Raw genomic sequence first — 11535 nt, 5'->3', positions numbered from 1 at the left:
TGATTTAACTTTGAAACATTGAAATAATTATAAACAAAAGAATCGAATCTAGGACGCAACTGTTCGAATTCAAAACCTCTAGAAGAATAACATTTTGTTTTACCACCGAGGCAAAAAATTGAACCTAGTAGTTAGTGTAACATTAGATCTCGAGCACGAGGAAGAAAAACTACCCTAAAGGTAGAAAGAACTCCCATTTCCATGGTACCAATCCATGTAGGAAGGATCGAATCTTACTTTATCAATAACAGCATCTTCCTCATATTGCGCTAAAACCCATAAAGTTCATCTTTAAGAAAAGCATAAAAAACAATGACTCATTTTTAGACATGAAAGAGTGGGTGAAATTCAAGCTTTTGCCATTGTTTTATAAAAATCTTCAACTTTAACATCAATTCCATTATTAGAATTTAGTACTATAAAAGAAACATCACGTGGAACTCCACCTCATGCAACTGACGATGTCCTTTGAAATTGCAGCTGTGGTTTTATGATGCGGTTGTTGGTCAGATTGATCTTCGTGAATAAGGAAAAGAGGACATGGATTTGCATGTGGTTGGGGTTGATTTCAATGTCGTAAAAGTAAAGTTGGTGTCAGATTTTCAGTTTATTGTTGGGTGAGTCTAACTGTGGATTTTTTTAATAATATTAAGAAGGTGGTTATAATATAGTATTTGTCTAGAATTTTTTTAATAATTAAAAATATACACACACTCTACAGATACAACTGTTCGAACATGAATTCTCTAAGAAAATAACACTTTTTTTACCATTAAGATCACTCAATAGGTTCAAACTATTGATTTAGTAATAATTATTTGAAAATTTTAGAGAAATTAAATAAAACTAAATGAGGATATAGTCATTTATTACTTAAGTATCTGATTTTTTTGTATGATCATCGATTTCTAATCTATTGATTGACTAATCTAAATTGAATACTATGAAGACCCATCATGGACGTGATCCTCATAATCTATTTTTTTTCCATTCACAACGTCAGAATTCAAACTCCTAACCTTACTTAATAAACTTAATGTCTCATCTCATTAGACCGATCAATTATTAATTTATTTTCTATTTTTTAATCATTCACAATGTTTCACATTATGGTTAATTTTATCTAACTGGTTCAATCAATTTAATTTACTAATCCAATTCAAATATGATCTTTATGGTTTCAATTGATTGAATTTGTCGTCTTCATCATCATAATCATGATTAAATTCGGTCTTGTAAATAATATTTTATTATATCAATTATTAATTGATCTAACAGGATAGGACGTTATGTTTTTTTAATGTCTAAATTTAAATATTGATATTTTAAATGAAATAAATTGAATTAAGAGAATCGCTGTATAATAATTTTTACCATATTTAAAATTAATAATTTTTACCATATTTAAATTTAAATTAATCATTATTGAATAATAAAATAATTAAATGTTCAATCAACTAAAAACACATTTTAGATTCTTACCATCTATCTATTAAGTGTTCGAGATGGAAAATGAATTAGTCATTCTCTCTCCCACTAATCTCTTTTTTAGCTGACCCTATTTCCATATGTAATGGGATAAGGGGAAGTGAGATAGTAGGCTGCCCCCAACGCCAGGTTGAGAGCAGCTTCCGTGAGAGACCTCCAATTATGAATTATCCACCATGGGACTCGATCCCACGACCACAAGGTTAAGAGCCTTACGCTCTACCAACTGAGTTAGACGGGCGCAATGAATTAGTCATTCTCTCTCCCACTAACCTCTATCTTACAAAAATGGGCGCAATGATAGTGTAACCTTTGATTTGCTTATAAAAAAAATAAAAATTCAAACCTAACATTGATGAAAAATTCATCTTGGTCATGATCGAATTCTTCCCTTTTGCTATAAGCAAAATAAAAATTAATTAATGTGTAAAACTATGATTAATCCCACGTCAAAAGTTTAGGATAAAATACAAAAGGAAGGAGGTAGCTATTAATTGATTCCTTTATTTACTTTTCTTTATAATTTTTTGGCCCAACTTACCTCATTGTGACGACATATAAATATGGATAAGTATAGATCGGGTTAGATTGAGTCGTATTTTTTACCGACTCGAATATGACCTAAGTATTATATTCCTCCATCCATAATTCGTCTCTATTCAGGTTTAAGGAGGTTATATTAAATCCTAAATTCGTCCTGATTTTAAAATAAAATCATTCACATTCACTCTACAAATATATAGTTCTCATTTTTATTAACTAAAATTGAGACATAATTGAAAAATATAGATAGACAAGTATCATTATAATCATCCCTAAACATATAAGTGATAACTATACTATAATGTCCGAGTTTATCATTTTTTATGTTAAACTTAAAATAAATCCGATCTGATTTTTTTCTTAAATGACTATAAAATCGGATTAAAACCGATCATATATGGATCCCAGGCCCTGATACTCATCCCTACATATAAACATGCATATAAAATAAAGAACAAAGGGTTTTTCTTTCTTTTTTATTTTGCTCCCTTTTTTAAGTCGGCTTAGTGTTTGTAATTAAACTTATGGTACCCTAATTATTCACCTGTCAACGTCTTAAAGTTTAATCAGAAATTGAGAAAAAAAAAATAATATATATATATTTTAATTTAATACTTTCGAAAATGGACATTATTAGGCTTAATCTTTACGTGTTAAAAGACAAATATACTAAAGGGATTTTTAATCATTTAGAAATTGATATGTTAATGTAAAGTTAAAATAAACAAACCAGGAGAAATAAAAAAGAAAAGAATGGGATCAAAAACCTTTCTGTAAAGGCTCGAAAGAACCAAACACAGCTTGAATATTCCCCCCATTGATTTCGCATTGGACCAGAGATGGACGAATTATCAACAAAGGATTATAGGATTTAAGGAAAGGGATAATCTAAATGTACCAAGTGTTTTACTAAACATACCAATTCTTTTAATAAAATAATAAAAAAGAAATGCTTTGTCAGCATTTGGACAGCAACTCACCTTTTTCTATGTTTCACGTGCGCTGAACTCAACGTACCCAACCGCCTCCCATTCATTCCAACCGGATCTTGCACAATATATATTTTCATAAATTAAATATTATAAAACATTATTACAGATAATTTTTAGCTCTATTTTTTATTCATTATATCGGATTTCAATCTTTAATTCCAATTAAAGAAATCAATATTATTTATAACATTGATAATTTAAATTAGGATAAGTCTACAACGTATGTTGTATACCACTATATATTATTAAAGCGACATATTAAAATATATTATTAACTAAAATGTTCTTATTAAGTAAATAATAAATTATACGTGTAATATTTACGCTATTATATAATTATACATACATGTATAAAAAAATAAATATTAAAACATTCATTGATAAATATCAAATTATTTTAAAAGTTTCGATGTTTGAATAGTTTTATATTTATATTGCAAATTATTTACGTAATTGCCCACAACTCCCTTGGTAGGTCGTAAGCAGACTTCTTTGTCGGCTACGATTTGTCGAGTGGTTGATATCAGCGGTAGGGATGGACATGGGTCAGATAGGGTGGTCCAACCAAACCTAAACTTTGTCCTTAAAAAAATCTGACACGATCTAAACCCAATTTTTTTTAAAAAAGCCCGACCCGATAGTTTGAATTAAATTTGTCCAAATATGATTTGAATCAAACATCAATCTAGTTTTAATCTGGTAATTAAATTAAATCAATGAATATTTGTTTTTTATTATTATATTTTTTAGTAAAATGATAGTGAAATGATAGTAACATGATAAACAAAGTCAGCAACAAAACGCCACGTGTAGTCTAGTAGGGCCTGGGAAAATAAAACTGAAAAAGGGTTAGTCCACTAATTGTTGTTTTCAACATGACTAAAATTTTTATTATTTTTTCGGTAGGTTTAGTAGTACCCTTAAGGAAATTAGCATAAAGCAGAAGGAAAAATTTTCTTTTTTTGCAGGCATAAACAACCAAAGAGGTTGGAGGCTTGGAGCACTTAGCTCAATAGCAGTCCTTAACAATGGAAATAATGAGGACACGGTATTAACAAATATAAAGTAACCATAAAATAAAAGAATACTAAAATTTAACACAAAAAATCATTTTCAAAAAATTATTAGTAGTAGGAGAAAAAGTTTATTACATCGAAAAAGAGTATAAACAAAAACATTAAATGTATTTTAGAGTTTAATGAACTTATTTATAAACTCTAATATTTAATGTCTATTTGTAGGGGATACATTACTTATTTACACAGAAACCATTGAGTAAGTTTCTCTTGCCTGTCACCATAAATCTCTATTTTAATCTTTATTTTGAATGAATTTCTTCTTAACTATCTTGAGCCATCAAAAAGATTTGGATCACACAACTTTAATAACAAACTTTTCCATTCGATTCCATTCACGTCAAAATTACATGAACTTTACTCTCACAAAACTCAATATCCGTCATGCTTTCTCACTCAATTACGAAGAAATTCGACTGGTTTACATTGAGTAAGTGAATTTATCTTCTATTTATATATATATTAGGATCTTATTTACTAAAATTATATAGAGTTATACACAATGGGTGCATTAAATACCAACTCATATAGATTTAAAGTTTTAGTAGTGGGTGATTGTGCAGCACGTTGGGTGATGTAGGAACAAGAAGTACATCGATCCCGTCAACATTAACAAGGTCTTAGCTTACATTGTCTCACCCATACACCTCTTAACAGATAAATGACAACGAAAAAGAAAGAGATCCCAAAGGAAAAAGTGTCCTTTGTGAGAAAAGGATGGCATAATGCTGACGGTCATTTGGCCAAAGGGAGTAAAGCGACTCTCAGCCTCAAGGATTCAAAAATAAAGTCTCAACTTTTCTTATTATATCTATAGATTCTTATAGTTGTTTCGGGAGAGAAAAGATAAAGCAAAGAGAAAGTTAACAGCCATGGATTCCACGTCCAAAAGTGTAACAAAAGAAAGCTTTTATTTCTCTTGTAACCAATTGGTAAACCGTGTTATCCGTATTCGAATCAGTGAGTTAATCGTTCGATTCAATATTTGTAAATGATGAATTCTGATTGAAATTGTTGAAATAATTCTTCTACAATAGCTAAAATGGAAAAGAAATACAATGGGATTTGTTTGCTTGGTCTAGGATATAATAATAAGCTATACATCATCTTCAACAATAAAACCAACGCAATTCACGAAAAGGGTATGTTTTGAAATTATACCCATTTTTATCATAATGGTGAATTTGATCCATTGTTGAAGTTGGGTAATTATGTTGAAGAAGATGCTCATCATGAAACAATCATCAGTTCTCAGTGTGGTGTAGGTTAACTTGGCGGTATCTTTCATCTTGATAAAATGACCCAATTCCCAAAGGTAATATTTACAGGCACTCACCATTTTTACTTGTTAATGTCGTCTTGGAAAAACTTGGCAAGCCAGCAAATACAAAAACATGCAATACACCCATCTTTCGTACCCCATATTTGTTGCCTGTTTCACACAACAAATAGCATTTAAAGTCGAGCAAAAAAAAAATTAAGCCAAGAAATTTACGCTACATCCCCAAGTAGGCTGGTAAGGTGATTGTCTCTACAAATTTTAAATTTTCATATAATTTAAGTATTTTTTTTTATATTTTTTTATTAATAGTTTATTTTTACACTTAAAATTTTATAGATCCGTTCTTCTTATATAAAATCACGAGTCCATCTCTTATTACAATAAAAAATAGTTGACCATTCTAATATGACACATGGATGAAATAACTATATTATTTAATAAATTATTTGTTTATATCATGTTATCACAGATTTTATATATATTTTGGATTACATTACATCAGTATTGTGAATACATATTAATATTATCTTTTATGCACCTTATCTATCTATTATAATTTATCATTTGATCAAATAAAATTAAATAAGTAATAGAAGATAAAAAAATTCTAATTTTTAAAAATGATATACAATAGTGTCAAAATTACTAAATTTTGACATTAATTATGACGTTAACTCTATGTACATATCGTATTGTTTCCCCTCCTATCCTATCCTCTTGTATACAAGTTCTCAATTTCCCTTTTTTTTCAATTGATAAATTTTGTTTAATGTAAATGGTGTAAGAAGTAAGAACATAAAACAGCAAGACAGAAGCTATGGTTTTACCTTATCTGCAGATGATGTAAGGAAAAACGAAAAAGACGACGACGATGTTGATGTCGATGTCGATGTCGATGAAGTTGTGGATAAGGCAGAGAGTCCCACATTGTAAGCAATGGTTCCATCAGGTTCAAAAAGTCCGTAGTTTCTCTCCGAGGTCGGTCCGGGCTTCATATCCTCATTGAACAAAGCAAACAAGTACACTTCAAGCCTCGTGTTTGGTCTCAAAGGTGTCCCCTCATTCCTCATTTGCCTCCTCAGCAAATTCCTGTTGTAAACGGCCGCATTCGCTGGTGTCGCTCCAACTTCATCCGGATCGCCTTTTGACGGCCAACCGGTCTCCGACACCCTCACCTCGATCCCACTATAACCCAACCTGAACATGGCGTAAACGACAGCATCTACCTGTGCGTACAACATGTTGTCATAGTGCAGCTTGGTGTAAGGATCGACCATGCCAGGATTTTTGTTGAAAAGAACATAGTCCAATGAAACGTTTTCCGGGGCACCTTTGTAAGCGAAATAAGGGTACGCATTGATCCAAAACGGGGAACCGGTGCTCGCGAGAAACCGAAGGTACTCTGACATGATCGCCGACACTTCGCCTTTGAAACTCCCGGCCGACGGAGGGAACGATTCTTCAAGAACAGCCAATGAATTGGGTGTCGAAACCAGAATGTACTTGTCTAGCCCTAATTGAACTAACGCACCATGGATGCTGACCATGGCCGGGACGAGATATCCGATAAGAGACGTGTCGTCGTCGGTGAACACTTCATTCCCGACCGCGATCTCGGTGATCTTCGTGGCCGGGAAATAAGGCTTGACGTGGGTGCTAACCCATTGAAGTGCTTGTTGAGGGTCCATTACCACGGATAGCATCTGGTTTTCAACCGTGACAATGAGCTCAACGCCGGAGTTGGCGAATGTTGTCAGAATTTGAGGATTTGTGTCGTAGATTTTCACTTTTGTGATCATAAGGGAACTTAACAGATCAAGAACCTTATCGGGTGGTGGCAAATTGCTGCCAACTTGACCATAGTTGATCCCTAATGAAGCAACTCGTAACATACCATAATCTGCAAAAACAAAGACTAAACCGCACATTAGAGACAACCAAGACATCGAAATTATCGAGTAGACTCAATAGTAAAAGAAAATAGTATTCTCTTTAAAAGTATTATAATTGAACAAATACTTATGCAAGATGTGTAAAATAACAAAGTCATCATTAATGACATTTGTCAACTAATCACTGGTGTAATAACAAAAAAGGGTACCTGAAAACCATAGAGCAAGGAGAAGGAAAACAAGGAACATCATGGGAATTGTTGTTGAAAACGTTGCAACGAAAGAAAGAGAAAGTTAAAGGGTCAATGAAGGAGGAAAACGAAGAAGGAAAACATGGAACATCATGGAGTTATGCTGGGTTCTTTTGCCATGTCTTTTTATTTGGGTTTTGGACTAGCTTGTCTCTTTCCAACGCACGCCAACTTCTTACAATTTCTCATGGGGGTTTCATCCTTATTACATAATTGCCCCCATCCACTTGCTTCACACAAAAGGAAAGCTAAAATCCCACTTATGGTTAATTAAATATACATTATTTTTCTACAATTTTCTTTTAGTATGAGACTCAAATAGTTGCATATGTTGAGGAATTGGATTACCTAAATGCTAATGGTAAAATTGGTGTTTAGGTCCATGTACTATACTGCAAAGTCAAATTTAGTCCTTATAATTTTTAAAATAAGCATAATGTGACTATATATATATGTCACGAAATTTAAAAAAAGAGAGTAAAATGCTTACTTTTATAACAAATTTAAAAGTGTTAGTTTTATGAGGTAGCCTTAATCAAATGAAGTAACAATAGCTTAAGTATGACGTGGCATGTTCATACAACCCACTGTATCATAGAAATTTGATTCTTGCATTTAACATGTGAATAGGTATGAAATATGGTAAGATTAAATGTAAAGATTCAGTTAAACGTCTCTCGACATATTAATGTTAAATTCAGCTCATAAAATTAACATTTTTTCTTCCAACTATTATAAAAAACAATTATTTCACTCATTTTTCTAATGTATGAGGGGTTTTTTTATATATATTTTAAAAGTACAAAGACCAAAATTCAAGTTGATTTGAAAACTAATAATTATCAATTAAACGTTATGATGCCAAGCATATTCTAGTTTAATCCAGCCAGTATCCTCAGAAGAAAAACAAATTCTACTTTAGTCTATCCAATGAACTATTTTTTGTGTTTATCAATCAAAAAGTTTTATACTTTGGATATAATCCATTCTGAAATTAAAGTCATAGCCTAATCTTTCCATTAGTTGACCAATGCATTTGTATTCTTATTATATTGTATATAATATTTACATTGGATAATTTGTTAGAGCGTTAAAATTCAGTAGTGCACCTTGAGTCTGACAAAGTTAATTGAGTTGTGCTTCTTCTTCAAAGATAAAAAGAAACAACACCTTAAAGTTCAAATTCACTTGAATAATTCGATTCAAATAATTTTTTAAAAAACATTTTTTAGTCAAATTAAATTTGTAAGAAAGGAAAAAAAAGTGGGAAAAATATAAGAGGCAGTATGGTCAAGTTGAATAAAGTACTGGGACACTGCTTTTGGAGAAAGTTGTCGAGCAAGGTGTGGGTAACAATGGTTTGGCCTTATTTTTGGTCTTATCAAAATCAAGAAATCAGTCCTCCTTCTTTGTCAGAATTTAATTTCCACACTATACGAAAATTAAGAAATTACTACACATTGTTAAGCGAATTATTTGGAAATTAGCAATTCAACATTTTTTTTGACAAAAGCAATTCAACAATTTTTTTTCCGGATAAGTAAAATTATATTCATCCAAAAAAGAGAGCAAATAAGCTCCTACACTAAACATTACAAACAGCTAGATCAACCCCCATTCAACGCACAATTGCCTATTTACACCATCCAACCTGTTAATGCAACATCTATGCAACTTAATTCTATCAGCCTCCTTTATCCTATTGACAATCGTATCAGCCGAACGAATCAATTCTCTAAATTGCCTATGATTACTCTCTTCCCAAATGAAATACACAAAACCAGTCTGTCGTAACCGTCTTTCGAGTGGAGCCCCGGAATTGGGCTTCGACTTGAATGAATTGGGTTAGAGTCGCCACCGACCATTTTAAAACGAATTTAGGTAGGTCGGACACCATCTTACCTGATCTGAGTTTTACCAGAAGTGAATCGGGTTCGGGAGTCGGTTACGGTCAAGGAAGGATTAGCACCCTTGAACCGCCCTTTCGGTACCAATTAAATTGCCGTTTGTCTTTAATTACGAAAATTAGAAAATTTAAATTGAAATTTAGAAATCCGATTCGAATTACTTACCTTTGATCGGTTGAAATTCTTCTAAAAGAAAAATCGAAAATGTTAGATAAAAAACAATAAACAAATATTAAATGAATCGCAAACAAAAATAGTAATAATAATAACAAGTCAAAAGAAAAAAAAATAATAAGTGAAAAAGAAATAAATAGACAGAAATAAGTCAAAGAGGAAAGAAAAATATGATAGATAAAAATAAAATTAAAAAAGAAAAAAGAAAAAAAAGGTAAAGTTTAATAGTAACAAAAAAATATGACGGAATAATAATAATAATGATAGCGATAAAATACAGTAAGATGTAGGGGGACCAAATTAAAAAAATAAAATTAGCGGGCCAAATTGACATTAAAATGGACTGCAAAAAAAATTTGAAAAAGTTAGGAGCCAATTCACAAAGATAAAAGAAATATAAACCGGGACCAAATTAATTGAATTGCAAATTCGGGGTCAAAATTACAAATAGTGACCAAAATGAAAACCGATCCAAAATACCAGGGACTGCGGAGAGGATTTAAAAATCCTCTATTTGCAGACCAATCCTTCGTAAAACGACGCCGTTTTGAATTTCATATTTAAAGCTGAAAATAGGGTTCTGTTTCTTCATTTCTCTCATTTGGTCATTTTCCCCTCTTTCTCTGCGCTCTCTCTCGTCTCTCAAACTCTCTCAAATGGGAGATATCAGGCCACAGCTCCGGTGGTCTCCCCGTCGTGCCAACGCCGTGCCGGCCGCCGTAGGAAACCCAAACCTACCAAAATAACTCCCCCAACGTCGTGCACCCGAATCTGAGCCCCAAATCTTTAAAACACACCCAAATAACCGTAGATCTACAAAAAACCGTTCGACACCTACCCGTCTCCGGCGACCTTTCCGCTTCCAATGGCCCTTCGTGGCCTAGATCGGGGCTGTCTGCTTTTGTTTTTGTTTTTTGCTGTTGTTTTGGTTTATTTTGCGTTCTGGTTGTGTTTCGTTTGGACTTGTGTTTGGTTATGGCTCTCGGTGTACTGTGGTTATGTATTTGGTTAACGTTTGGTGTAGATATGTGTTCTCTATTTTGTGTTGATGTTTGGTTCTTTGTGGCCGTGATTCTGCCGTTGGTTTCCGTCATTTTTTCTCTCGATGCCTCACCGGGGGCTTTTTATAGCCCCGGTGTTGGTTGTTTGGCTCTCGAAAATAACGGGATGTGGGTTGTTGCTTGTTTCGATCTTCCAGTTCATGGTACCGGCCGCCTCGGGATGGTTCAATCCCGTTGGTGCGGCCGGAATGTGCGCTGGGCGTTGATTGCTTGGCTCCATGCTTCTGGAACCTCCTATGTGGCGCTGTGACAAGGCTGATGTTAGGGTTATGAAAACCCTAAACGTAACTGGGCTGGATCAGGCCCAATGTTAGACCCTGACCCTGGACCTGGACAGATTGGACCCTAAAAACGAAAATAAAAATGAAATTAATAATAATAAAACAGAGCAAAGGGGGAAAATAATAATAATATAAAAAATAATTTCCCAAAACCTATATAATATATACTTTTAAAAATATTTTAAAATGTTTTCAAAATTATATAGTTTTTAAAAATGTTTTTAAAACTATATATTATATGTTTTCAAAATGATTTCAAAAACTATATAATATATTTATGTTTTCAAAATGTTTTTTTAAACTATATATATTTTTAAAATGTTTTAAAAACTATATAACAAGTATTTTCAAAAATGTTTTAAAAACTATATATTATATTAATTTTCAAAAATGTTTTTAAAAACTATATAATATATATATTTTCAAAAATGTTTTGAAAACCATATATTATATTAATTTTCAAAAATGACTTAAGAACTATATAATATATAAATGTTTTCAAACATGCTTTTCAAAATTATATATATATTAAAAATGTTTTCAAACTATATACTGTATATATATATATGTAGAAAAAAAAATAAAAAA

The 11535-nt window shown here is 32.0% G+C and overlaps 1 protein-coding gene across 1 annotated transcript; it reads right to left on the bottom strand.

Moving 5' to 3' along the window:
* Positions 1–5401: 5401 nt before the first annotated feature.
* Positions 5402–7590, bottom strand: LOC120210356 (glucan endo-1,3-beta-glucosidase 11-like). The gene is made up of 3 exons (XM_039209114.1): positions 7483–7590; positions 6209–7281; positions 5402–5531 (listed from the first exon to the last, which is right to left on the bottom strand). The coding sequence occupies exons 1-3, from the start codon at positions 7523–7525 to the stop codon at positions 5448–5450; spliced, it is 1200 nt and encodes a 399-aa protein (XP_039065045.1). The 5' UTR covers positions 7526–7590; the 3' UTR covers positions 5402–5447.
* Between the last annotated feature and the right edge of the window lie 3945 nt (positions 7591–11535).

Source organism: Hibiscus syriacus, unplaced genomic scaffold, assembly GCF_006381635.1.
Source record: "Hibiscus syriacus cultivar Baekdansim isolate YM2019G1 unplaced genomic scaffold, ASM638163v2 tig00109923_pilon, whole genome shotgun sequence".
Classification (NCBI taxonomy): domain Eukaryota; kingdom Viridiplantae; phylum Streptophyta; class Magnoliopsida; order Malvales; family Malvaceae; genus Hibiscus; species Hibiscus syriacus.
This window is presented reverse-complemented; position numbering and strand designations above follow the sequence as displayed.

Bases quoted from the DNA above. Each gene is read 5' to 3' on its own strand.
- LOC120210356 (XM_039209114.1), bottom strand. From the start codon at position 7,525: ATGATGTTCCTTGTTTTCCTTCTCCTTGCTCTATGGTTTTCAG. The intron at 7,282-7,482 runs GTACCCTTTTTT...TTGTTTTTGCAG, and splicing joins CCTTGCTCTATGGTTTTCAG to ATTATGGTATGTTACGAGTT. The intron at 5,532-6,208 runs GTAAAACCATAG...TGTGTGAAACAG, and splicing joins TTACATCATCTGCAGATAAG to GCAACAAATATGGGGTACGA.